Source organism: Astyanax mexicanus, chromosome 4 (genome assembly GCF_023375975.1).
Source record: "Astyanax mexicanus isolate ESR-SI-001 chromosome 4, AstMex3_surface, whole genome shotgun sequence".
Classification (NCBI taxonomy): Eukaryota; Metazoa; Chordata; class Actinopteri; order Characiformes; family Acestrorhamphidae; genus Astyanax; species Astyanax mexicanus.
Window position 1 is genome coordinate 48,899,426 of NC_064411.1, and position 27,917 is coordinate 48,927,342.

The window sequence follows — 27,917 nt, forward strand, 5'->3', positions numbered from 1 at the left end:
ATCTACACCGACAACCAGCCACCCATCACTGCCTTTGTTTGTGTCGACAAGAAACCTGGATTGATATAGACTGGAATTGTGCCATTTTTAACAACGAATACAGGTCCTGTTTAGAATTGAATGACAGTTTTTGTGTCGATTGCTTCAATACTGCTGTACACTATACAGCTCTGGAAAAAATTAAGATACCACTTCCGTTTATCAATCAGTTTCTCTGATTTGACTATGTATAGGTATATGTTTGAGTAAAATGAACATTGTTGTTTTATTCTATAAACTACAGGCAACATTTCAACAAAATAAAACAAAACAAATACAAAAATAATGCAAAGAAAACAAGTTCATATTTATAAAGTTTTAAGAGTTCAGAAATCAATATTTGGTCGAATAATTCTGGTGTTTGATCACAGTTTTAATGCATCTTGGCATGTTCTCCTCCACCATTCTTACACACTGCTTTTGAATAGATTTTCAATTAGATGAAATCAGACTCATCATTTTCAAAGTGGTCTCTTATTTTTTTCCAGAGCTGTACGTACTGTTGGTGTGGTGACCTGGGGTGCCACTGAATACAGCAAGCAGACAACCCTAGTACTAATATGATAGCACTAACACTAACTGACATTTATCAGTAGGATAATGCTCGCCCACACACACACAGCAAGGGTTTTCCAGGAATGTCTCCACAAGTCTGAAACACTTCCTTGGCCTACTCGGACTCCAGATGCCTCCATGCCCAACTGTATCAGCTCACAGCTCTCCCCAATAAACTATAATTCAATATTAGCTAGAGCTTGAATTCACACATTTAACAATATACACAGCACCCACAACAAAGACAATAGACATAATACACATATCTAGAGCTAGGTAAAGGATCTCTATTTCCACTAAACACATTCTCTTACCCTGCTTTTCTCAGTCGGAGGCAGGGATAGAAGGGTACTGCTGTCCACCTCCCCCATCAGCAACTCTGACACACTAGAAAGAGAAAGACAGACATTAGTCCAGTGTAGATGTACATTTGAATGTGTGAGAAACACACTGATGTTATTGGAGGGAAACACTGAAGTGCCATCAGACAGGAAAAGGGCAATCTGTTCGGCTACTGACACTGACTGAGAAACATTTACACGCACACACAGAACAAAAACCTACGATAACATTCCCTTACACACTGCCTAGACTCATCATTCCAGCTATTTCTACAAAGCTGCTCCACATTCTTTGTGGAAACCACAGACATCGTGTCTTGTGGACTCCTATGGAGATGGACCATCCAGCTTGTTATCAGTTATCACAGTTCAAATGCCTGCATATCTGATTGGACTGGCTTGCAAAGGATTAAGAACAACTTATGCTCCCATCCAGACAATGTATATGTCAGGGAAGGTCTTGCATATTTCAGCAAGACAATGCTAAACCATATACTGCCTCACTCTGACCTCGTCCACCTTCGCTCAGGACACACTTCTTGTCAGACATGAGCTAACAGTACTAGGAACAGCATGGCAGTTTGTTCCTGTGTTATTTGTGCAAACTACACTAAGGAACAAAGGGTTAGAATTTGTTTATGGAACACCACCAGTTAAGTACAATTGATATAGGTAGGTTTATGTTTAAACCAGTTCTGTTTACACTTGTTAAAAGTAAAAATACACCCGGGCTCTGCTGCGGCTTAGCCAACAAAACCCCAGGGTGGATTTATATTTTCTGGACCTGGACTACCCACCTCTGTGTGTAAGTAACTAGGTTTACATAGGATCTCTGGTGGATTTTGTGTTTTACAGAGACTCTAGATCAGGGGCTAAACTGCACTTAGCAGGGCATTACACATGTTGTAAAGTAACATATGACATTGCAAAGACTGTTATTAGTGTAAAAATGTCTTTATTTTAAAACGTCTCGCTGGTGTCGCAGTGCTTTTAGCCAATCAGAGGCGATATGTTTGCATGTATGAATATTTATAAGCAAGAGCCGAAATTCTATCATCCTCCACTCCTCTACCGGACAAACGCAGCGTTATACTGGATCACCGGATTTTTTTACAAAAATAAAATAAAATAATGCTCAAATGGCATTCTTTCATTTATACTGGAGTACTAGAGACCACAACTAGACATTTTACAAGGAAAAAAAAAAAAAAAACGATGGAATGAAACCTAGTAGACATGACCCTGTCCCAGAGATTACTAACATTGGATTCTAAAAGAGTTCCTTTTACTTTTCATAACCTGGGTAAATGTTGTACTTTTGACTACATTCTATTGTGAGTAAAATGAGTAAATATTACATGTATTCACATTTTAAACAGTGTCCCATCTTTTTTGGAATTGGCATTGTACTTTTATAGTCAAATTAGTTGCTAAAGAGGTAAAAGCAGCATCAAAAACAGAATAAAGCCCTGGTAGATCTTTCTTTTCCTGAAACAGTCATAACTGACATTGTGACACAGGCTCAAACTAAAAAGGGAAGTTGTGCTCTTACACGAAATAAAAGAGCACATTATTTAGTCAGAGCACTTTATCGAGACAAGTAATGCAAATGTGTGCATCATTTCCACATGAATAAACTGAATGACATCAATGAAACACAGTCTTAGTCTTAACCAAGTTTCCCTGTATTTAGCAATCTCTGTCCTGTTTGTCATGTTACTTTTGTTAAACTGGAAATGATGTACACATTTCAACCAATGCCTATCCATACAAAACATCCAAGAGTTGAGAGCTGCACTCACTTGCTGCTGAAGGCCACTGCGATGGTCTCGATGGCTTTCTCGAAATCCTTCTTCTGAGCTTCATTGCTGCCTTCATAACTGAAGCCTGTAAACAGTAAACACGAGACAATGCTGCCGTGAGGTGATGGTAATGGTAATGGAGTCGGAACAACAACTTCTGCTTGCTGTTTGACAATACCTCAAACAATCGCTGCTGATCTGACAGCTAAAAAGAGCAGAAGAGAACATACTTTCATATTTTCATTTACATTAACTTATTTATTTCTTTATTTTTAGCTTTTTAACCTAGAAATTCAGTTTGTTATAATTCAAAAAGGCTCTAAAAGTCATGAGACAAGATACGAATTCCTGTCCCATGAAATGTGGCATGACCATGTATTTCACTCTTCAAATTCAATTCAATTCAATTTTATTTATATAGCGCTTCTTTTTAATAAGAAGCTATAGGACAGCTTCTTATTAAAAAGACTAACTGCTATTCGCTACAGGTTATTTTTGTCATTTCCAGGGAAAGAAACTCTTATTACCACAGCTTTTGTGGGTCTTAAGCTAGGCAACTGGGTAATCATGAATCCAACAGGAAACTGTAAGACTTTCAGGAACACTGGGAATTTAATTGGCTAAGAAACCAGTGTCATATAATGCAACAGACTAAGAGGAGTGGACCCATGTGATTTTCTCAACCATTTGTAAGTATAAACCAGTTTTAAGTGGTTTGGGCTATACAATACAGCTAACAAATAAAGTGTAAAGTGTGTAAAGTATATACATAGGTAATCAGTTCACTCTGCGGCCATCTGGGCAATGCCAGTTATATCCACTCATACAAGACCAGCCTTCCATCTGCATGAATGATAAGAGGCCAACATACGCTAAACTGAAGGTTTTATGATAATTTCCACATGATATAAAAAAAAATCACTAATAAAATAGTTTAAAAGGTTTGGCTCCATTATGCACAAAAACGTTTTTTTGTTGTTGTTGTTGTTTTTGGCTAGGTGTGGCTACTGCGCTTGCACAGATTTCCTCAACAAGCTGATCTTCCTCCAAGCAGCAATCTGATTGGCTCTTTTTGTTAAAGGGGAGGAATTGATCCTTGAACAAATGCTTAAGGATTGAATGTTAGTGAACTGCCAATCATATTTCTTCCAGTGATTAGTCTCATTATTAATAACATCTCCAGCACTACAAGTCACCTTGCTAAACAGGTGCTAACCAACTTGCTAACTATGTGTTCACACTAGCACTACCATGGGTGTGTACAAGGTCTATCTTCCAGCAAGAAAATTATGTAGTGATATTCTATCTTTTCCACCTCTTCCTAACATATTATTGTTTTATAATTTTGAGCTTGGCAGATTTTAAATCTACTAGAGTATAGGTAGGTTATGAATGTAGCAAAAGTAGCCAAATAAAAAAGGGCTTTACAACGTAGTAAGCTGAAAAGATTTTGGTCGCTAAGCATCTTAGACTCTCTGTCAGTCTCACAGGGAAGGATGTGGGGAAGATAGTTCATCCTCCCTCCTTGTTGAGTCAGAGTGATTCTAGACAATGCAGTGTCTGTTCAGAGTCTCTTAGAGGGCAGAGTTTACTGCTGTCAGAACAAACATTGTACCTTTGAAAACGCTTACTTTATACAAGAAGGTATAATCACTCTTATTGAATGATTTTGCTTTAATATATGTTAATTTAACAACATTTAAAAAATGGACCGTTTGTATAAGTTAATTCAGCACTGTGTTCACAAAAGCTTTTTGAACTGAGCAGTAAAAAGATTAAGCATATATTGTTTGCAAGTGGTGCAAATGTAGTAGTTTTATAGACGATAAAAAATTAAGGTAATGTACAGAGAACTGCTTTAACCAGAACTGCTTTAACGCTGAATCAAAGATGGTGAAGGAGTCACAACAATCCAACAGCCACTCAACTAAAGGGGCTTCAGAGAGGCCTGCTTTCACCCAGACCGACATACTGCCTACACGAAAGGGTAAAAATGTACACTGTTTAATTCTATTTTCAACAGAATACAGATTGTACATCTTGAAATGTAGAAGCTAAAAAAAATGAATTTCAGTAGACTTGTGTTTATGTCAGATACCTGTACAGAACCCTTATGTGACAGTAATTTTCATATTTGACACTTTCCATTAACTAAAATACAGGGAGGCTATTTTTTCACCTTGTTTGAACCCTGGCTGATTTTCTCCACAAGAGCGCAAACTTGACTTGGTGTCAGAAGTGGGAAAGCGCTCTGGGATCCACTTAAGCCATTTTATTTTGATAGATTATATATCTATTATATATTATTTGACTATATATAGTTGGTATTTCTGTGTACTCTGTGATGTACTGTGTTCTATTAGAATTTGCAACCAGGGAGTCCTGGAACCCTACCAGTTTTGATATTCAACATGTGTTGGGCACATTATTTGAAAATGCTTTTATTTGTAAATCAGTTTGAATTTGCCACTTTTTTTAAAGATACTGTACAAACAAACTTGCCTTTCCATGCCTATAAAAGCTGCTTGTATTGTTGAAGGGAGCTGCTTATTATTATAAAAAAATAGCTACATTAAACTTTTATCTTTATATTGGTTTCATACTGTACAAATACATAAGTTCTACTGAACGTGCACAGTTTTGACACCCTTGAAAATAAAAACATGTAAAAGAAGCAATAGTTTGCATATTTGATAGCTCGAAACAGTGCTGTTTGTTACAATCTGACAAATCATCAAACAAAATATAAATAAAACTTAAATAAAACTCTTTTTTCAGTATGTAGGAATTAAATAAACCAATATGGTAATGGAGAATCACTCATATATTTGAAGAATATCAAGATTTTAGATAAGCTCTACGTTGAACTCACAAATCTGAGCTTTGTTTGCTTGACAGGGGTTTTCCAGAGGATTATCATACTTCTAGGGAGTTTTTAACTGTGATCCAGTACTTAGATGGTAGCCTATTTAAAGACTTCTTTCTGAAAGTCTACAGTCTTTCCCCTGATAGAAGAGACTGTGTTTGATGAAAACAGGAGTGGGCGTCGACCTCCTCCGCTTTGTTTAGGAAACACAGTGTGACAGTTGTGGTCTCGGCTCTCTAAAAACAGCTGGCAGGCGAATAAAGAGCAGTTACCATGGTGTCAGATGTGGCAATGGAGTGCAGTGTCTTCTCATTTACTGTTATCACTACAGCATGCTGACGCAGCCCTGAAGGCTTCCTCTACTGTCTGTTCAGAAGTAGTGCTAACAAGATACACAGAAATCACGTAATGCTTATTATTTCTAAGTGAGTGTTCCTCTTCTTGTTAATCCTCTGGTTATTGGTCGCGATAGAAAATAAAAATTAAGACAATTTAATATCACTGATGTAATTGGACTATTATAGCATAATAATGCAATTACATCTTTTAAAAGGTCAGTAAACTTAATTATTATTTGTTTTGTGCTTTTTTCACCTGCTGCAGTCCACCTTTTTTATGCTTTGGTCAAACACGTTTTAATAAAAAAAATTCAAGATTTTTAATGACTTTTCTGGCAAATGTCTTTAAGGCAAATTTTCATGATCATACAACTATATGACTACATATATATTATTAAAACATAAGTGCAGACATGGACAGTAAAACCAAAAATCAACTAATTAAAAAAATAATTATAGTAGGTCTAAAATGATTTAGATAAAATGTTGACACACAATCTTTAATAATAAAATGTGTGTCAGATCCTGAGACCTCCATTTTGTAGGGCTAAATTACTGAATTTACTCTGAGCGGATGTATTTGTTAGCTCAATATAGATTTTCTCCATCGATAAATGGAACCACAAAAGATTTGCAGACCAAATTTCCATGACTTCTCCAAAACGTTCTGGACATTTTTTTTTTCCAAAACTTTTCCAGGTCTGGAAATTGCTATTTTTAAATCCCATGACTTTTCCAGGATTTTCATAATCGTACAAAAATCGTAAGTTGATAGGGGCCCCTAGGCTTCACTTTGAATGGGGGCCCCCCATCCCAAACACACACACAGACACACACACAAATTATGCTATTTATATTAATTATGCCAATCACTTGAAATATTTGTTTAGAATTTGATTAACCAAAACAATATTATGCAATTAATAATAATACAAATCCTGATTTATTTTCAGGTATATTTGATGATTTTTAAATTAGAATATTTTAATGTGCTGCGTTTAATTGAGAGGGTTAATAGAGGAAAGAAATGCTAAATTAGCTGCAGAGAGAAAAAGAGAGAGAGAGAGAAAGAGAGAGAGAGAGCATCTGAGAGTCTTCAGCACAGTGACGTAGGTCAATAAGTAGCTTGCTGGATTAGCATTACTGTTAGCAGGGCACATGATAAATGATAAACAGTGCAACAGCACAAGTGGCCATGAGCACACTCACATAGACAAACTCATAATTCCCATCATTAATAAGGTCTCTGACTAAAGCGTGAAGCTAGAAGGGGCAGGGCAGACTTTGTGGTTGGGTGAAAATGAGTTAATAAAAAAACGTGGCCAATCAGTGGGCTCTAATTATTGCATGGGCCCCAAAGCTGCAGCCTAGGGTAGCCTGTACGTTAATCCGCCCCGGTAAACAAGCGCGCAAGGAACACAATTGGACAATATTAGGGTTACAAGACAAGACAAGACAAGGCAAGACAAGTAACAATGTACCCCATACTTGTGCTGGGCACAGGTGGAATTTGTCCTCCAACTTTAACATCCGTGAAGATAACACACACACACATACACAATACTGAAAACACTCAGACACACACACAATGACTGTGAGAACACGTGCCCAGAGCAGTGGGCAGCATAAGGCCCTTGCTCATGGCCCAACGGTGGCACTACTGTGGCACACTTGATTTATGTAATTTAATGGGATTGTAATTCAATTACTAATTGATAAACTTGGAAGTGTAACTAGAAATACTGGCTGTCCTTTTATTATTGTTTATAAACCATAAGCAAGGTACACTGTTCAATCAATCAGAATATTTGTTATAATACTGTCTTTTTTATTGCTCTGCCCTAATAAAGTACTGACATGGTGGTGTTTGTTGCACTGGTACAAATGCAGTATATGAAGTAAGTGAATCTCTACGCAACCTTAAAACTGCACCATTGTTTTAGGATAATCAGGTGTTATTTACAAGATCTGACCTTTGACCTTGGAGATGAGTGTTCCTGCAGCTGTGAGTGTTTCCACAGTGTTGAGCAGAGGGTAGGTGCTGATCACCTGCCGCAAGACCCGCAGAACCTTCCCCAAGCACTCGTGAGCCACTGCCCTCCGAGACTCCTTCTCTGTAGAGAGAGAGAAAGAGATAGAGTTACTAATACAGGTCACACAAAGAGACAGCAATACAGTATTTACATACACAGATAAGTGGTTAGAAACAGGTGTGTAAATCTATGGCCTAATAGACAACAGAAAAAAACACACTGATAATTTGGGCATATTCACAGACAGATGACAGCATAATGTTTTTATAAGTAAATGAACATTTTTATCATTTGTTTTAACTGATTCTGAGATCAGAGTTGAATTACCACATTTAAACCACTTTAAAACTAAATGCATTCATAGGGCATTATAAACATGACTATATACAGTACCAGTCAAACCTTGTACATTTAATATGGAAGACAATAAGATATACAGGAACACATAGCAGTGTTAAACAAACCAGAATATGTTTTATACTTTAGATTTAGAAGTAGCACATTTATCTTTGAGGACAGATCTGCACTCTCTTGGTATTTTAATCTCAGTGTCTTCATGAGGGAGAGACACCTGGTATAGCATATAGTATACGGCATCTTGAAGGAGTTCCTGGAGGTGCTGAACAATAGTTAAGGCTCCAGCTCATCCCAAATCACCATCTCAGTTCATCAGGTTTAGGTCAGGGGATTAATGTGGAGGACAAACACTTTTTTATACTGTTTACTACATAATTCCCCTAATTTTTGGTGTGTCCAAACTTTTGACTGGTACTGTATATTTATTGTGCATTATCATATATCATATACCATTCATAATTTATTCTCATGATGCCTACCATTCAACATTGGTATAATTCATTGATTAAAAGCAATTATAGCAAAACTTCTAGCAGAACTATGCATGCTGGGACTGAGTTGATTTTTACTGACACGTAACATGTTTTAAACACAACTTACAATGCATTATTATGATTGATAATGCACTATTAACATGACTATTATCTGCTCTGCGTTTGTAAAAACATCTATAACCATAGAATGCCATATGTTATGAATGTGTTAGACATTACATTCACAGGAAAGTGTTAGCACACATTCATTTCAGTGCACTGAGATGAATTAATGCATTTTACACACCCAGTTAGCACTCTAGTGACCAATCTTGGCTGGAAAATATTTCATAACTGTCCTACTGAGAAACAGGCCGTAAATTTCTGCACCCACACACTGAAAACCCATTTCCACAGTTCACCAGGGTGTGACACTCAAACACATAGTCCAACAAAGCACTGACACCACACTGTCCATTTCCACACCATCCTTTTAAACAGCTTAATTAAAAATCTGACAGGATACATAAAAATATTTAGAGTTTTAGCTTGTATGGTGCCCTGGATGAAGCCCTTTTTCAGAGGGATTATCTTCAGGGTTGTCAAGGATTGTAAAGAGGCTGAATGTTAATTCAATATGCATGTTTAGGGACAACAAAACAATAAGCATGAACCAAATTATAAGAACTAAACTGAAAACATAACAAATAGGCATGGCTATAAACTACCGGTAAGTGCTGCCACTATGATCAAGGGATTGCCGGTTTGAAACCTGTTCATGTAGCTTGCCATCGACTACTACCAGAGGCCTGAGAGATCATAATTGGTATTGCTCTCTCTGGGTGGGTAGATGGTCCTTTTTCTTTTCATCACTCCAAAGGGTGATGTCGATCAGCACAAGGCGTCTGTGAGCTGATGTATCAGAACCGAGTGCGCTTTCCTCCGCGCTGTGATGCTACTCAGCAATGCTGCATCAGTAGCAGTTCAAAAAGAGGTGGAGTCTGACTTCACATGTGTTGGAGGAGGCATGTGCTAGTTTTTACCCTCCTGGTGTGTTGGGGCATCAATAGTGATAGAAGGAGTCCTAATGAGTGGGTTGGGTAATTGGCCGTGTAATTTCAGGAGAAAAAAAAAACAGAAATAAAACTATTAGGCATGGCTATAAACAATTCGCCAATCAAATGAATAGTGTAAATCCATATTTATTGGAATTTGCTTATTTAGGAGTATTTTATCCTCTTCAGTAATACAGATATTGTGTATAAGTATCACAGAGAATTGTTAAAAGTTGAGTTTTTTTAATCACAGTTTTCATGCATCTTGGCATGTTCTTCTCCACCAGTCTTACACACTGGTTTTGGATAAAACTTTATACCTCTCCTGGTGCAAAAATCAAGCAGTCGATTTATATTTAGGTTTTCAATTTGGTAAAATCAAAGAAAATCATAATTTTTAAGTGGTCTCTCATTTTTTTCCAGAGCATATGGAAATGTATATCTATGGTGTGCTGTGCCATGTGTTCATGAGGAAGTACTGTATAAGTACTGGCCTCTCTTGTAAAGCCTGTGTGTGTGGCTGTGTGTAAGTGTGTATGTGTGATCTTGGCAGTTATTTCCTGCATGTAGCCTCCACACACACAACTGCATTTAATCTAAGATCTACTCAGCTCACCACGGCCTGGGCCGGAAACTGTGGCCCTCCGCACACTCTCACATACATACTGTACCCCCTAACGGCCGTTCAGCACACTCACTAACTTCACCACTCCCAACACCAGCTTCACCTGATGAGAACACTGACAATAAAAGCAGAGAGAACCATGTTTATCCCTTTAAAACAACGAGTAAAACTGACACCACAACAATGCAAATCAACAGCCCCGAGCAACCTAAACACGGACGTTACATTACAGAAGTAACGCAGCAGCAGCAGCGCTATAAAAACACAGGGTTCAGCTCAGGCTAGTGAAATCTCATCCTCTCCAGGGAAATAAAGGAAGTTCTTCTTTTTCACAGCTTTTAGTCTTTATACAACTCCTATTCACTTCAATCGCTGAAATGTGTCCGGTGCGTTGGCGGCAAAAAAATGCAACATGAAAAAAAGAACATCTGCAACATAAAACTAGTGTTAATGTCATCTGATCTGCACCTGCAGAGCAAATCCAGCTGAGCTTCTTCTGAATGTGTCCCACCAGCACAAATACACATCAATGACATCTTATAACAACAGCAACAAAAAACATATAATATTAAACATTTTTTAATATAAATTTATGAGGACACATTAGTGCTGGGCGATATGGTAAAAAATCATATATCACGATATGGAATTTTTTATATCACGATTAAGAATATATATCATGATATACCACATTTGAGTATGTTTTCAGTTATTCTTCAAAAAATATGACAAAATAATATAATTGCTTACTTTTTTCCAACTTTATTTCAAAGTGACATTAAACCCAACTTTCCCCAATGAGAATTACTACCTTTTAGTGCAGCAGTATATATGTATCAAATGAAAACAGATGAGGTAGATGTAGTAGCTATTTTTTCAAAATTCTACAGGTATTTAAATTGAGTTATCAAAATAAACTCAATTAACTTTTTTGAAGTGTCCATCAAATAGCGTAAAGCAGAGTCATGTCGCAAAACCACATTTTGAAGCTTTTTTTGTGAAGATTACTTTATTATCACTTACATAAACTGAGTTTTTGCAAACTGACCACTCAGTGTCTGCTTTAAGGTCAGCTTCCTCACATGTTACTCATCCTCTTTTTACCGCCTGACACACTGTGATGCTGATCTGTGACCTGTCTTATAAAGAGGAACATCCCCTAAAGTCCCCTCACCTCTCACACACACAGACACACCATACACATCACACACTCAGTCACATGTTTCTGAGTCACTTAGACAGAAAGACAACGTACAGACAGTGTCTGAGCTGTGAACTCAAGGTAACTTGAGTAAACAGTGAGTAAACAAAGCTGCACACATTCAGGGAGACTAAGGGCTTGGTGTGATAGGAGTAATTGACTAATCTATATATTTAGATTATTGATCATGTTGGGGATTCTATAAATCCATCACTGTCAATAGGGGTGTGCAATATCATATCGTACACAATAACATCGCAAACATTTTTGAATATCGTGAACGATATTATACCCTGAAATATCGTCATATTACCTACCTCTAATTATCATACTGTTCTCATTTCGCATTATATATCTATATCTAGAGACTATATCTGTCCAGTATAATTTATTTTACTTTAATCCTGGATATATAGAGATATTTAAAGGGGATTATTAGGATTATTAGTATCATCACATTCTGGATCATTGAATTCTGTTATAAATCTGATAATGTCTATATATGCAATAGTAGAATTTAATTTTAATTTAGTTGCAGTAGTGTATTCTCGAAATACATCTTTTTTTATTCAGTGTTTTGTCATATCTCCCAGAGTATCGTTACTGTGAAAATACCATGAAATATCGTGATATTATTTTAGGGCCATATCGCCAACCCCTAACTGTCAATAAACTCGGAATCTAGAAATATACATATCAGACTACAGTCCTGACAGGCTAAAAAACTTCAGCATTTATTATCATTTAACACACCTGATTTAAAATACTCTAAATGGACAAAAGTATTGGAACACCTGCTTAGTCGACGATTATTTCTGCCATGTTCTCCATCTCTAAAAACAATAAAAACAGCTGAACATGAGATTTAAAAGGCATTTAAATGTCTGGATATTATTTAAACGTAGAGTAAAAATATAAATATATAATCTGTTCTGTCTGGGCACTTTTGGAGACACAAACTAAGTTGAATTTTAACTGTTTGAGTGAGCCATTTATCCATTTCACATTGCACTTTTGTCCCCAGCATTTTGTGTAATGCAAATTAACGATTAGTCGTCAATTAAATTTGTAGTCGACAAATTTAGAGATTATATCAACTAACCATGGTAGCCCTAATATAAAGCATTACTGTGAGGATTTGATTGCATTCAGTGACAACCTATATAACCTAGTATAAATACACTGCAAGCTATAAGCAACAGAAGGAAACAATGCTAGCCTTTGTCTGGCTGGCAACGCACCAGCAATATGTGATCACTGCAGTGACTTCTTTATTTTTCAACGGGTTTAACACCTCAGCATGGCCTCTTTGTTTCTGTTTTAAAAACACACACACACACACACACACACAAACACACACACACACACACATACAGGCACACTCAGTAACACTGACTCTTCTGTGTCCCTAACCACCGGGTCATAGACAAGACCCAGCTTGTTCTTGCGCTAAGATATCCCACCTTTACATTGCCACCTAATCCTCCATTCAGCCTGCCCGAAATTATAATACACTCAAAAGAAATTTCCCTCTCAAATGAGCTCTCCAACTGCCGGTGTGATTACAGCTTATCTCTCCAAACCTCCAGAAGGGCCTCCTGACTTACGACCTCTTCAATATTAATGGCGCTTCCAGACAGTAAGACAAGCATCTAAAACTCTGATTATAAGCTAAAGTAGGGATGTCCAAACATTTTATCTAAGGGTCAAATGCTGTGTATGTGGGGTCTTTAAACAAATAATAAAAATATAGCGATAAATGGCTGAGTAGCTAAATGAGACACAATAAGTCAGTGGGACCATTGTGCATAGGGATGCAAAGAATATATGGCAATAATGGGTGTGCCATATCATTGTTTGTGATGATATCTTTATAATTTTTGAAATACTTCATAATAGTGGTTAATCTGTTTAGAAGCCATTTATTTTTTCTATTTACTAAGAGATATAAATCGTTGTTTATGCATATAGATATTTCTGTTTTATTGCTTTATTTTTATTACTGCCATTATTGTTGTTTTAAACATAATTGGAGTCTTGGTAGGTTATTGTTATTAACAAAATATGCACATTTATTTTCTATTCAATGTTTGGAACTGAAACTGATACATGAAACACTGATAATAGTGAATCTGTTTAAAAGCAGTCTATTTTGTATTTGTTTTGCTAAATATTTTGCACTTTAATATTATGGTTGATAGTTTTGTTATTTTCTTTGTTATTTTGTTATATATATTATTTTGGTTTTATACACACAGCTTGTCTAGTCCCTGTGCAGAGAGAAGAATTGAATAGGAGAGAGAAGCCAATAGAATAGGATTCTCTGAAAATGCAGAAATATTAACAAGAAGCTATTGACACCATGCCTAATGCCATGCAGACATGGGCTGGAGGGGTATAAGGTTTCCCAGGATTGAGCTCTTGTAATCTGAAATTATTGTTGGTGCTTTATACAGTACTTATGGAAGGGGTGAGGTGGAGTCTCAACCTCACTTGGAATTCTCATTGGACTGTCACTAAACCTATACAAACAAACAATCTATACAGCAGTGCTTTTTACACCTAAATCTAAACATGGAGAAAGTATGCCCTGGAGAGTAGAGACAGTTACTCCAACAACAGCAGGATAATGTTTTAATATGCTTGATTTTGGTGTCCCTACACCTTTTGTCTATATAGTGAATATACAGCAACAAAAATAATTTGGCATGCTGCTAAATGGTAAGCATTGGTAAGTTGCTGTAGATAGCTGGTGGATTTGGCTGGTAAACTTCCATCTAATGATGCCGTTCCTGTATCTCCAGAGCACCGTCCCAGCCAGCTCTGATAGGAGAATGTAAACAGGAAGAAGTGCTGATGAAAATAGCGACGCTTAAAGGAAGTACTGGCCCAAGAAGCCTTGGCTAACTGATTTCTGCTTGGCCTCCATCTAACAGACCTGAGACAGCACTTTCCTTTTCTTATGATTTCTTACACACACAGACCAGAACAGTGACTATTTGTATTTAATGATCAAATCTACCAATAATTATACTGATTAACTGGACAATCAAACAAAAAGCAGCAAAAAAAGAACTAACGATACACTGACATGAAATGTGAAATATTTCCTCAGGGGACAGCTTGGGAACGCTCACACCTGTATACCTTGTGAGGTGTTATCTTGTCTGATACTGAGAGCGAGGTCTGATAGACGAAGGCATTATCATCCACGTGTGGACAGTGCAGTGGGTGGTAGGGCAGGAATAAACACAAGGTTACCGCATGGCCTCCATCCACATGGCTGGGCACGTGCTTGTAAACGTGGGCATGTGTTGAAAGCCGTGCACCTCAGTCCAGCACAGTTTTGCAGCGCAGATATTTCGAGTTACAGCTAAATTCACGCTTTTAATCCCAGAAAAATACTTATTTACCTTTTAAAAAGCCATTTAAATGCTTGATTAAAGGGCTGATTACTGTTATTTTGCTGTTTTCCTCAGGTTTTGAGTGCTCGGCGCTGACTAAGCTCTTGATTTGTCCGGACGTGAGACAGCGCGCGAGTGGGGGCGGGCTGGTGACGTCATGAACCCTGCATTGTTTAATATCGGGATATATATTGTTGAAAAAAGAAGATTTGCAATGTAAATTTTTTCCAATATTGTGCAGCCCTAGTGGGTAGTAATGATTGTGACCAGTAGCTTCTAGCAAGAATTGCCCAATAAAACATATGACGTGACAGAAATCACATTCAATTCACATAACCCTTTGCACTTGGGGAACTGGGGATGGGTGATACAGCCCTAAAATCATATCAAGATATTTCAGGGTATTTTTGTGATAACAATATTTTTGCTGATATGAAAAACACTAAAAAATATGTATTAATTTTAAGAATTAAATAAAGTAACAATTAATGTTAGTTTTATGTAGTATAACAGTTTTAGACCTACAGTAGAAACAAACAAAGCTGTTAAAGGTTTTGTCTATTTTGTAAAAAACAGTAACTTACCAAGATTCTGATTAATTTTTATTGAGCATAAAATAATAATACCGTAATTTAACAAATAAATAATAACATTAACTTAATGTAATGCAACAAAATAGTATAACACAATACTAAAGTTTAAAAAAAAATACATTTAAGACTTTAAACTAAATACAAAGATAAATACAATAGACTGCTTTCAACACAAATTACTGCTATTTTTATGGTAAAACATAAATGTTTCATTGTGCATGATACCATATAGCATACCCATATAGCATACCCATACAGCAACAAAATGATAAACCACAGCAACGGCCTTGCAGCCATCAATCAACCACTTAACACTGTGGAGAGCTGCTGGCTGTTTCACTTTACAACACTTTTAGCTTACTCTTTACTGTACTGCGGCCTCAGAAGAGCTGTGTGAAAACACACACACGTCCAGCAGATGTGTGTAATCTCAAACTTCAGGCTGCAACGAAAACATCTGACGCACCATTCCTCTTCCTTCCTCTTTATCACCATAGAAACAGAGAGGGGAAAAAAGCCACTTCACAAATGAGTAAAAGGCCATTCCTCCAAATGAGAGGAAGACCATGACATACATGTTGGGTCAAGGACAATGTTCTTAAGCCATGTACAACAACAGCTAAGCTATGTGAGGTCAAATTGGGCGGGTTTACTCTAAATAGTACTGCTTAGCTAAAAAGCCTGAGGATGGTGGTCCGGTCCAGTACTGTTGGCTGGTCTGTACTGTTTGCTCCAAAATATAGTAGAAAGCCTTCCCTGTTGAGTAGAGACTGTAGAATGTTCGAACAAACCACTGAATATCTAACAGGCTAATCAATTTTGAGGCTTGGCAACACCACAGCAACCACCTGGGATACCATCAGAACCAGCTATCAACCACTTTGCAAACCAAATAAAACACATAAAAGAACGCACTTGTTTCGTTGCCAAATGCAATAAAATTCTCACAGCAATGTTTAAAAATCTAACATTTTTTTTATAAATAATTTTGAGACGCCTTTAATAAAAGTATGTTTCCACATTTTTGTCTGAATGCTCCACAATGTAACCTCTGCAATAAGCTTCCACTACATGCAAGCTGCATTAGCCCTAGAAGCTCCGGTGGAAAACTTGGCATTTGAAGTCAGCTGTCAGGCAGGGGTTCTCAACTGGTCTCAGTCCGGGAGTCAGGACCCACATTTTCTTATGGTCATTAAGTCGCCACCCCATGGTGTATAGAATACACACCATTTAAACATACATATGCATGCAAAGTCAATTTAAATGCTATTTTTAAGAAACTGAGAAAGAACATGACAACTACATGTACAAAATCTACAGTGAAATAAATATAAAAACTGCACAAAATAAATAAGGCCACAAAATTATATTATTATATTATTATAATTTTACTTCTCTGCATTCAGAGAACATTAGTAAGTCTCTTTATATCCTCAGGATAAAAGACGAGTACAGAATCAGATGAGCATATATATATTTTTAAATGTATTTATTTTTTATAAGCTGACCGCAACAAGCCCAGAACGTGTCCACGACCCACTTTTGGGTCCCGACCCACCAGTTGAGAATCACTGCTGTAAGGAGATTTTTTAAAATTTCTTTCTTAAATTAAATAAAAAAAACCCACCTTCCACAAGCACCACATCTTTCAGCTTCTCTACAGCATCTGCAAAGCGGGCCACATCCCTCAGCAGAGGAGGGATTTCCTCCACATCGATCACTGTGCCCTCTGCATTCTCCAAGGTCGGGCTTTGGGCCAGAGCTGCCCTGCCATGGGCCTTGTTGAAGCCCCAGGTTCCAGCAGTCTGGAAGGGGAAGCCGGCGGCGCTGGCGTGGCGGCTCAGTGCTGTGGGCCGCTTGAGGTTTGGGGCTGGAGAGGAGCATCCTCCCAGCTTGGAGTGAATGGATGGAGTGCTGGGGCATGAGGAAGGGATGGAGTCTGGCAGGGCCAGAGTGGACAGACCATCGGTAGTGTCTCTGTGAGGCTGTTCCTGAAGAACGGAGAGCTGGGTTTAAACAAATGAGGGAGAAAGAGAGAGAGAGAAAATGGATGGGATGAGCTGGAGAGGAATAATGATGGGTTAAATGGTTAGGATGGACTGGTGGTTAGACAGATGTGATATGGGTAAAATGAGTGATGCCATGTCAGCCTTGTCCTACTGTTACTCAAATTCACATCTAGCAAACACTGTGTAGTGCTACCTAAATAATTTGAGTTTCAAAAAGAGAGTAAAATAAAAATAAAATAGCTAAAAACATAAAATACCTGCAAAATGTATTGCTTTAACATTTGTGAAACATAAAATCACTGCTTACAATGTATTTAAGGGCTTTATTACACAGTGGTAGCACAACCCTATAGTTTTAGGGATTCAATTATAGCAAATTGTCTCTCTAGAGCCGTTATGCTAAGCTAAATTACTTACCTGGCTAAATTAGCAGCTTGCTAATGCTAGGTTAGCTACCCATGGGACTTCTTTATTATTGTATCTTAATTACTCTACTTAGTTGTGCTAGATAACCTAAACTAAGTAGATTAAGTGCATTCTGAACTGCTGTATTTCCGAGAAGAAAAACAAAACAAAATAGATGTAAAAATAAAAACGTAAAATAAAATGTATTGTATAAATAACCGTGAAGCACAAAAACACTAGATTAGCTACCCACAATGTATTTATGCTAGGGGTTTTATTACAGAGTGGTAGATTAGTTTTAGACAAAATAGATAAAAAAAAAATTATAGATTTAAAAATAAAACTAAGCTATGTAACATTTCAGCAATCTTTCCTGGCTAGCTTAGCTAACCTACTCAAGGCTAGCAATCTTAATTAATAGTAACTTAATTACCTAGCTAACCTAAGCTAGTTAACGTTACCTATGTAAATAAATAAAGTCTGAGTTTTCAAAAAGAGTGTAAAATAAAATAAAAAAATAGTTAAAAACATAAAACACTAAATATACAGCAAAATGTATTGCTTTAACCTTTGTAAAAGAAAGTTTTAAGGATTCAATTATAGCATATTGTCCCAAAAAACATTTTTGTTAATCTGTCTAAAAGCTGTTATGCTAAGATAACCTACCTAACCTAGCTAAATTAACAGCTAGCTTGCTAGCTAAGCGTTAGCTACCTAAGGCACTTCTGTATTACTGTAATTAGCTTGTCTAGCTTAATGAACGTTAACGTTACTTAGTTAGCTAGCCTAAACTAAATAGCTAAACACATTGAGTTGTTGTAAGTTATTTCCAAGAATAACATATAAAACAAAATAGATGTAAAAATAAAACATAAACCAGCCACAGTGTATTTACCCTAAGGGTTTTATTACACAGTGGTAGGTTAGTTTAAAAAAAAAGACAAAAAACAAATTTGTTAGAAAATCTGCTAACGTTAGCTGTCTAACATTGCAACAAGCTTCTTGGCTAGCTTAGCTTAAGTTACCTATCTACCCAATGCTAGCTATATTAATTAATAGTAACTTAATTACTTAAAGTTTCCAAAAAGAGGGTAAAATAAAAACTGAAAAATAGTTTAAAACATAAAATATCATATCATATAAATATAATATACACCAAAATATATTACTTTAACATTTGTGAAGGATAAAAACACAGCTTACATTGTATTTAGCTAGTTCAAGGTTTTATTACACAGTAGTAGACCTTTAGTTTTAGGGACTCAATGATAGGAAATGTTTTTAGATAATCTCTCTAAAAGCCGTTATGCTAAGCTAACCTAGCAAAATTAGCAGCTAGCTAGCTAGCTAAGCGTTAGCTACCTATGACACTTCTGTATTACTGTAATTAGCTTGTCTAGCTTAATTAACTTTAACATTACTTAGTTAGCTAGCCTAAGCTAAATAGCTAAACACATTACGAGTTGTTATATGTCCAAGAATAAAATAAAACAAAATAGATTTAAAAATAAAAACATAAAATCATAAACAATGCACCACTACATTAACGTTAACGTTACCTAGCCAGAATGTATTTAACCTAAGGGTTTATTGCTAACTATCTTAATTAATAGTAACTTAATTACCTAAAGTTTCCCAAATGAGAGTAAAATAAAAAATGAAAAATAGTTTAAAACATAAAATATCATATCATATATAACGTTAAATATAATATACAGCAAAATGTATTCCTTTAACATTTGTGAAGGATAAAAACACAGATTACAATGTATTTAACTAGTTAAGTTAAATGTTTTATTACACAGTAGTATACCTTTAGTTTTAGGTACTCAATCATAACGAATTGTCACAAAAAACAAAAAACATTTTTTAAACAATTTTTTAAAAGAAAAGCTTGCCAAATTAGCTTAGTTAGCTAACGTTAATGCTAAACGAGCATCTGGAGGTGTCAGTGTGGGTTAAATAACTGTGACCGTGGAGGAGCTTCAGCAGAAACGGGTAACGGTAGGTTAAGGTGGTTAAACTACGGCGTGGTTTTACAACCATGTAGGTTAGGAGGCTTTTTATTATTATAAATTAAATGTACTTTATTTAAATATCTAGCTGAACTAGCTGTGAGCCAAACTGTAACTTTAAGTTTAAACACGCAGCAGTAAGTATAGCTAAAGTTAGTTATTTAGTTATTAAGGCGCTGAACTTACCAAGGTGCTGTGCGGAACAGGACTTCCTGACTGGTTCTTCTTAGAGATGGAAGGCGCTTTAGTGAGCTCCTTTCTCTTCCGAAACATTTTCACACCCTGTAAACTAAATTAAACTAAAGTAAAGAGCCGCGCTGGTTCAGTAACACGCATCCCACACAGCCGGCGGCTTATCTGCTCCTGCATCAGCCGCGGGTCTGACAGTTACACTCGCCTGCCTGCGTGCCTGAGACTCGGGCTGCTGCTGCTTCCTGTGGGCTCGTCTATAGACCCTGCAGATCTGCTGCTGCTGCTGCTCTGCTGTCATCTGTTGGTGCTTCATCACTCCTTCACACCACCAGAAAGAAGCAGCAGCACAGTGAGCAACAATAAGAGAAACAGGACTAGACAAAATTCAGTTGGTCAAAATAGGCATTTTTTCTAGGTTTTATATCCCATTACTCAAACATGATACAGTAATATAACATGATACTTGTTATAATACTAGTGCATCTGAAAAAAAAACCCTCATTATATAGATGTATTACACAAAGAAAGACCTACTTTAAGTGTTTATTTCCTTTATTGTTGACAATGAAAATCCAAAAGTCAGTGTCTCAGAAAACTAGAATATTATAAGAAAAATGGTACTTTTGGCAGTGTGGGCAGTGTGCCAAGTCCTGCTGGAAAATGAAATCCGCACCTCCCTAAAGGTTGTCAGCAGAGGTAAGCATTAAGTGCTAAAAAAAAAAGCTCTCCAAGCCATCACTGATCATCAGTAAATTCTGCATTTTATTTGAAAACCAAGGGAGCAGAGTCTGGAGGAAGAGTGGAGAGACACACAGTTCAAGCTGCTTGAGGTCTAGTGTGAAGTTTCCACAATCAGTGATGGTTTGGAAAGACAGGCCATCTGCTGGTGTTGGTCCACTGTGTTTTATTATCAAGTTTAAAGTCAGTGCAGTGTTTTCTTAGAAAATCTTACAGCACTTTGTGCTTCCCTCTGCAGACAACTTTTATGGAGATGCGGATTTCATTTTCCAGCAAGACTTGGCACACTGCCAAAGGTACCAACTGGTCTTATATGATATTCAAATTTTCAGAGACACTAATATTTGGGGTTTTATTGGCTGTAAACCATAATTACCAACAATAAAAGAAAAAAGATCACGCTGTGTGTAATACGTCAATATAAGTTTCACATTTTGAACTGAATTACTAAAATAAAGTAACTTTTCAAAAATATTCTAATTTTTTGAGATGCACTAGTATGTCATTAATGATCTAGAAAGGCTTCCTCAAGAATTTATGGTGTTATTTTTTTTTTATAACACTTTCATTTGCTGTTAATAAGACTCCACAAACTAGTTCATGCAACAAAACAAATAGACAATTTTCCTAGGTTTGCCTTTCCATTATTACAAAGTGCTACAGTAATATTACTTGAAACATATACCTCCAAAACATGAGATATTTTTTTTTGTAAGTGTTTGTCCTCCACAATCCCTTGACCTAAACCCAACTGAGATTGGTGATTTGGTGATTTAGGGATAACTGGAGCACAGTTTCTAAAGTACAAAACATATTTTGATTTATTTAATAATTTTTGTTTGCAAAATAATTCCATGCGTGCCCCTGTATAGCATAAATGTCTTAAAATGTTAAAATTACTATGTAGATATCATAAGAGATATCATCAGAAGATGTGGGTCTAAACTTTAAACTGGTACAGTATTTACCTAAGTTTTTTTTCCTTACAATAACCTTAATTTATCTCTCTACTATGAAGAGGCTAGGGCCCAGTTACATGCTCCAAAATGCATCTCAACCATGGAAGAATATTGTCTAAGCTTTTTTGGTAAGACATGGTTGCAGGAGCAAGAAATTAAGTACATGAAAAGTTTTTTTTAAATCTAAATTAACAGATATTTAACATGTAACATGGAATTTAACAAGAGCCATAGTAGAGGTGAGTGGTATCAGCAGCAGCTGAGTATTCTTCCATAAATAATTAAGTAATTTATATTTAAAATCTACAACGCTCCATTCAAATAACAGAACAATTATACTGTTTGCCATGAAATGTGCATTTATGCAAAATTGTTTTTAAGCACTGACAATATTTTATTTCGTAGAAATGATTTGTGTACCAGGTTAAACTACTCCAGCAGAAAGCAATTTTGCTTAAACTCCTGAATACACCTGATAAATGGAACAGATCGAGGTAAGATCACGCTCCAGTTCAAATTAATTTGGGACTTTTTTTGGACTGCATCTGAATGCAGCAACTGTATTCACACCTGCCCAAACGAATTTCATTTAGGATGAATATGAACTGGAATCCAATTTAACTGGACTAAAAAGTGCAGGTGTGAACACAACCCAACTCTCTAGATAATGTGAAGTAATGTTTTTGGTCCTCAGACAGAACTAAATATAAAGCCACATTTTACTGCATTTCACCAGTGGCAGAGATTATCCCAAAAGCAAGCTCTATATGAAATTCTATTTAGCCAAGAGGCCATTCCAACAAACTCTTTAAACTTTTATTTTGTTTGTTAACAAAATTAATATTGCAGTACAATATATTCCTTCTGTTATGTTGTAGAAAACGTTCAGAACGAGTCAAAAGGCACAGTTGTTTACAGTATGTACAGTTCCATCTAAATCATAAATATTCAGATAAAATAAAGAAAGCCCAAAGTAAAAGTGCTTAAAATAATCTTAACTGGAAACAATAATAATATTAATTAGAATAATAATAACAATAATAATAATAATACATACGTACATACATACAATCAGTAGCAGTTTTAATAATAAATGTTTTGTATTTATTATTAAAGTGTTCATTTTGTGATGAGGAAAAACTTTGGTGTCACTGGGTTTCTACGGCCAAAAGCCCAGCAAGCGAGATTTTACACGTACGCTGACTTAGTGTAAAGGGTGACTGATCTACAGACATAAATAACATGTTGAAGATGGACAGCAGTGGAAGGCAGTGCAATAGATTTGGTGGCAGGTTAAAATAAGCTAGATTTTGACGAGATCTGCATTTGGGAATCAGAAGAAACTAACAAAACAAATAAACAAACAAACAAACAGGAAAAAACAAAAGGAAGAAAAAAGAAAAAGAAAAAAAGACCCTGACAAGTGTTAACTACCAAACAAACAGGATTATAACCAAGACTACCCACTACTAAAATGTCCCATGGATATAAATAACAATAATTATAATAGTTATAATAATAACAACAACAGTAATACAAACATCATCAACAGCAACATTAACATCATCAAAGACAATAAATTGTTTCCATTCCACCTATACAACAATAAAGTTGACCTCATAAGAAGAACCGCTTTGAAACATGTCCTGGATATCTTTTTTTTCCTTTAAAGTTTTTAAATATAATATTCTTCTGAAAAAATATTGACAAAAACAAACAAACAAAAAAACTAACAGGAACCCTAACCAAGCTGAATATTAATCCTCTTGTTTGAGGGGCAGTTTAATATCATCTTTATTTATTGCTAAGTGTTACGCTCCCTCTGTTTAAAGGAGGAGGAGGAGGGTATTTCAGCGCAAGGTCCAGTAGTAGTAGTTCAACTGTCAAAAACCTTGTAACAGGTTTAGCCTGGTTATTTGAGTTAAATAATAACAATAATAACTATAATAACAATAATAATAATAATAATAATAATTGGTCTGGACAGTAATGAGTTCATACTATACCTGAGAAAGTACAAAAAGAAACGAGCAGTAAAGCAACTAAAGGACTTCATTAGCCTCATTAGGCTGAAGTATTTATTTATTTTTTTTTAGCTTTCTTTTATTTTTTTAATAGTCTAGATATCATCAATAAATCTGTCCCTCTATTCGGGCCCGTAGGAGGGGGCTGGGTTAATGGGGTCAACAGATAAAACAGCAGTTTTCAAATTGGACAGTGAGCCCCTAGAGGGTGCAATATGCTGGTCATAATAATAAATATCACCAAATATATCTATCAAATACTATAGAATTATGTGTATATTTATTTATATATATAGATAAGAGAGAAGAAGATCTATATATGCACATACACCCACAAACCCACACACATACAAACTCTCTCACGCGCACGCGCACACACAATTCATTCACACCAGCTAAAAAAAGACTGCATCTTAAAAATATGAAGGCACTGACTGAACTTCAAGGCATTCCTTCCAGGTCTAAATTCCCCACAGTATCCAACAACAAGAGCTGCGACCAAAGCCAAGCTAAATTAAACAGCTAAAGATGTTGTGTTTATAAATGAATTAATGAATGAACAAACAAATGAACAAACAGACATTTTCCAACCTTAAAACTGTTTAAAAAAAATGGATCCCCCTCCTTTTCACCGCTTGGTCGGCACTCCAGGAGTAAAATGAGTAAAACGGACAAGCATACAACGATCAAGTAAAACATTATGACCACCTCCTTCTTTCGACACCGATTATCCATTTTCCTGAGAACAGTCCACCAACAGTGTACTGTGGGAGAATGACCAGTACAAACAAAACTGTGCAGCAGCAGCTGACCTCCTGACCTGGTCTCCTGACTATTAAAGAACAGAGTGAAAGGAGGATAAAGATTAAAAAGGATGCAAAGAAACAGATACAGGAAATCTAAAATGTCCAATACGTGTAGCTGAAACAAATGAATAATGGGTGCAAAAACAATTAGGTGGTCATAATAATATTATGCTTGATCAGTGCATTTGTCTTGTATTTGGACGAAAATTTAGAGAACCGCATCCCTCAGAAATAGCATTAGAAGCTATGGATTCACGTCAGTTTCACAGGCCCACCCGTTACACTTCACCACAGTGGGCCTGAGATGATTACAAAGTCTATTCAGACATGCCTTTCTTTAAAAAAAATAAAATAAAAAATCTTCACTAGTGTACATCGTACTGTATATCCTGAAAGTGTGGTGATGCATCAGTATGAACAAAAAAAGAAAGAAAAGAAAACTGTATGACTGTATGACTGTACTGTATGAGGGATACAGAGCAAAAAAGGAGCCTGGCCCTTTCCCTTATAGCAGACCCTTATGAGCTGAGGACAAACCTCAGCATCAACTGAAGTACGAGGATTATAAAGCTGTACAGGTATCCCTTATACAGCATCCCTAGTTAATGAAGTGTTGATGTATCTTCAACTGCATGAAAAAGAAAACACTTTTGACCAAAACACCTTTTTAAAAAAGAGCTTATAGCCAGTGAGTGGCTTGGTGGGCCAGACTAAAGAAGATAAATAATATTAATAGTAATAATAATAATAAATCTTTTCTATGTCTGAACGCCCAGAGTTAAACACACACACATCACCTCGACAGGCTGAAATCACAATAAGTCAGGAATGCCCAACAGCAGTGGCCTGGATGACTTTTGTCCAGCACACTAAATCAGCAGGCCTGTAATGATAATTTTATTATTGTACGAGCTATAAGTTATCGTACAAAATACAGTATACATTGTTCCTGTAATATTTTTTTAGAAAAGTGAGCCCATTAATGTGAATGAGCTGGTATTACCACTGTTTAAAAATATGAAAACTTAAACGTATTTATTTAAGATATCTAAAGAAATTTATATTCTCATTCCAATGTCTGAATATTCATAAAAACGTAAGGGAGTAACTGCATTTGCAGTGTATTATCTATACTACAGTATTTTCATATACTGTATCATATCAGGGGCATAATATGATCTTAAAATGAAAAATAGATTTCATTACAATTATTTTTTGGACAATAAGTCCCAAATCAAAAATAAGTAGTTACCATGACAGGCCTTCAAACCCGTGGTTTTCAACTGTCCTACAGCCCCAGTGCTCTGTACTATTTACTTGCTTGTTTTCCATGCTACCAACACACCCGATCCAAGTAATCAGCTTGTTAACTATAGCCCCTAAACCAGTACTTACTAATAAATAGAAATGGGTGTGTTAAAGCAGGAAAAGCACTGTGTAAAAAAGTGCAGGGCAATGGTCCCCCAAGAACTCTACACTAACCCAAACCATGCTGGACTAAAGCCCTCCAGGACCGAAGCTGGACACTCCTTCAGTAACAGGAACAGACACTTATTGTGCGTGTACAGTGGTCTTGTAAATTCACAGGCACTCTTGAGCAGCCACTAGCTGTCCCAGTCCGGAGGTTTGTACTGAATAACGGACTGGCGATGATCTGAGGATGTTCCACAGGTCATGAGGTCCAGCTCCTCGTGGGCATTCAGAGCGTCCAGGTCTGCGTCCATGCTGCAGTGGCCGTTGGCTAACTGATGGGAGGGGTGTTCAGATGAGGGCGCAAAGAGGGAGGAAGAGGAGATGGAGTCTGACAGAGAAGACGACGGGAGGGCTGAGGAGAACAGGGACAGCGAGCTAGGGGAAGAGCAGGAGAAGGACTGCGACGAAGACGAGGAGGGTGGGGCTTGAGGTGCTGGAGAGGAGAATGTATACGGAGGGGGTTGAACAGGAGCGTGAACAGGCAAATCGAAGTCAAATTCGTCCTGTGAAGCTGCAGAATTTTCTAGAACTGACTGACTGCTGATCGCCTGCTGTGGCTGCTGACACGGTTTGTGTGACAGCGGTGTGTGTTTGTTTGCAGTCATCTGTCTTTCGAGCATGTGAGTGCGTAAGCTGGATGGGTGTGTGTGCATGGATGTGTGTTGATGACTACCCTGCTGTAAAGGAGTGGAGAACAGCGAGTGAGATACACGTGGCATGGAATCCGTACGCAGCTGGTGTCTGGGTATTGTTGGTGCAGTGTGGTTGGTTAACGTGTTAGCATTAGGCTTTAGCTGTACAAGTGGCTTGTTTCCGTTGTTCTGAAGTCGCAGGATCTCCGCCACCCGAGCTGCTATCTGACTGGAAACCTGCGGAGAACTGAACACGCTGGATGTTTGTGCTCTACTCTGCTGGAGAACCCCCAGCGCAGTGTGCTGCTGTTTCAGTGTGTGGACGGTCTGCGAGTTGTTCTTTAGCTGCTGTTTGAGAGCGAGAAAACCGTTGTGGGACAGCGAGGGGCTCGGATGGACGTTGGTCATGCCGCGCTGTAAAGGAGGCTGCATGTCCCTTTGTCGCTCCTGCGAGATCAGTTCTTCCAGGTGAAACGTCTCAGGAATCTTCAGTCCTCCTGAACCTCCTCCTCCACCTCTTTGCCTCCCAAAGCCACCGTTTATCCCAACTGTTCCATTCAGAACTGATCCTAATTTGGACCCATTGGCTTTGGGTTCAGGGGAAGGGCAGGGACTGAGTGTGAGGTCCAGTACCTCTTCCACAGCCTTGTTCTTTGGTGCTATGGTCTGGCCTGGGTGGATGCCTGGGTAGGGTGGAGGGTTATGGGGGTTGATGCAGGTGAGCAGTCGCTTCTGGTGCTCCAGAAGGAACTGACGGGCGCGCTGCTCCTGTATGCGCTTCTCCTTCGCAAGCTGCTTCTCTTTCCGAGCTCGCTTCACCTCTGAGTCCATCTGCGAGAGCTCGCTGCGGACGCGTTCCACACAGTTCTCTGGAATCTTTATACCTGAGAAACATTTAATACAACATTAACAAGCAACACGCAACTGGCACATACACATACAAGGATAATATATATAAAGTCAATAGTGCAAATATTTGACA

At 37.2% G+C, this 27,917-nt stretch overlaps 2 protein-coding genes across 6 annotated transcripts in view; both read right to left on the reverse strand.

Annotated features, from left to right (window-relative positions):
• The window catches only part of arhgap45a (Rho GTPase activating protein 45a), a 40,456-nt gene extending 19,887 nt beyond the window's left edge, over positions 1-20,569 (reverse strand). Inside the window, exons 1-5 of one of the 2 annotated variants that reach the window (XM_022678848.2) lie at positions 20,298-20,569; positions 17,310-17,673; positions 7,915-8,055; positions 2,738-2,822; positions 909-981 (exon numbers count right to left, since the gene is read on the reverse strand). In XM_022678848.2, coding sequence (XP_022534569.2) covers positions 909-981; positions 2,738-2,822; positions 7,915-8,055; positions 17,310-17,673; positions 20,298-20,384 — 750 coding nt within the window. In that variant the 5' untranslated portion in view covers positions 20,385-20,569. Of the gene's footprint in view, positions 1-908; positions 982-2,737; positions 2,823-7,914; positions 8,056-17,309; positions 17,689-20,297 lie in introns of both variants that reach the window. The other variant, XM_022678847.2, reaches the window with a different exon arrangement.
• Positions 20,570-22,794: 2,225 nt separating this feature from the next.
• The window catches only part of sbno2a (strawberry notch homolog 2a), a 36,880-nt gene continuing 31,757 nt past the window's right edge, over positions 22,795-27,917 (reverse strand). For all 4 annotated transcript variants that reach the window (XM_015602080.3, XM_007235948.4, XM_007235947.4 and 1 more), the window contains one exon: positions 22,795-27,819. In XM_015602080.3, the coding sequence (XP_015457566.3) occupies positions 26,435-27,819 (1,385 nt within the window). In that variant the 3' untranslated portion in view covers positions 22,795-26,434. The remainder of the gene's footprint in view (positions 27,820-27,917) is intronic.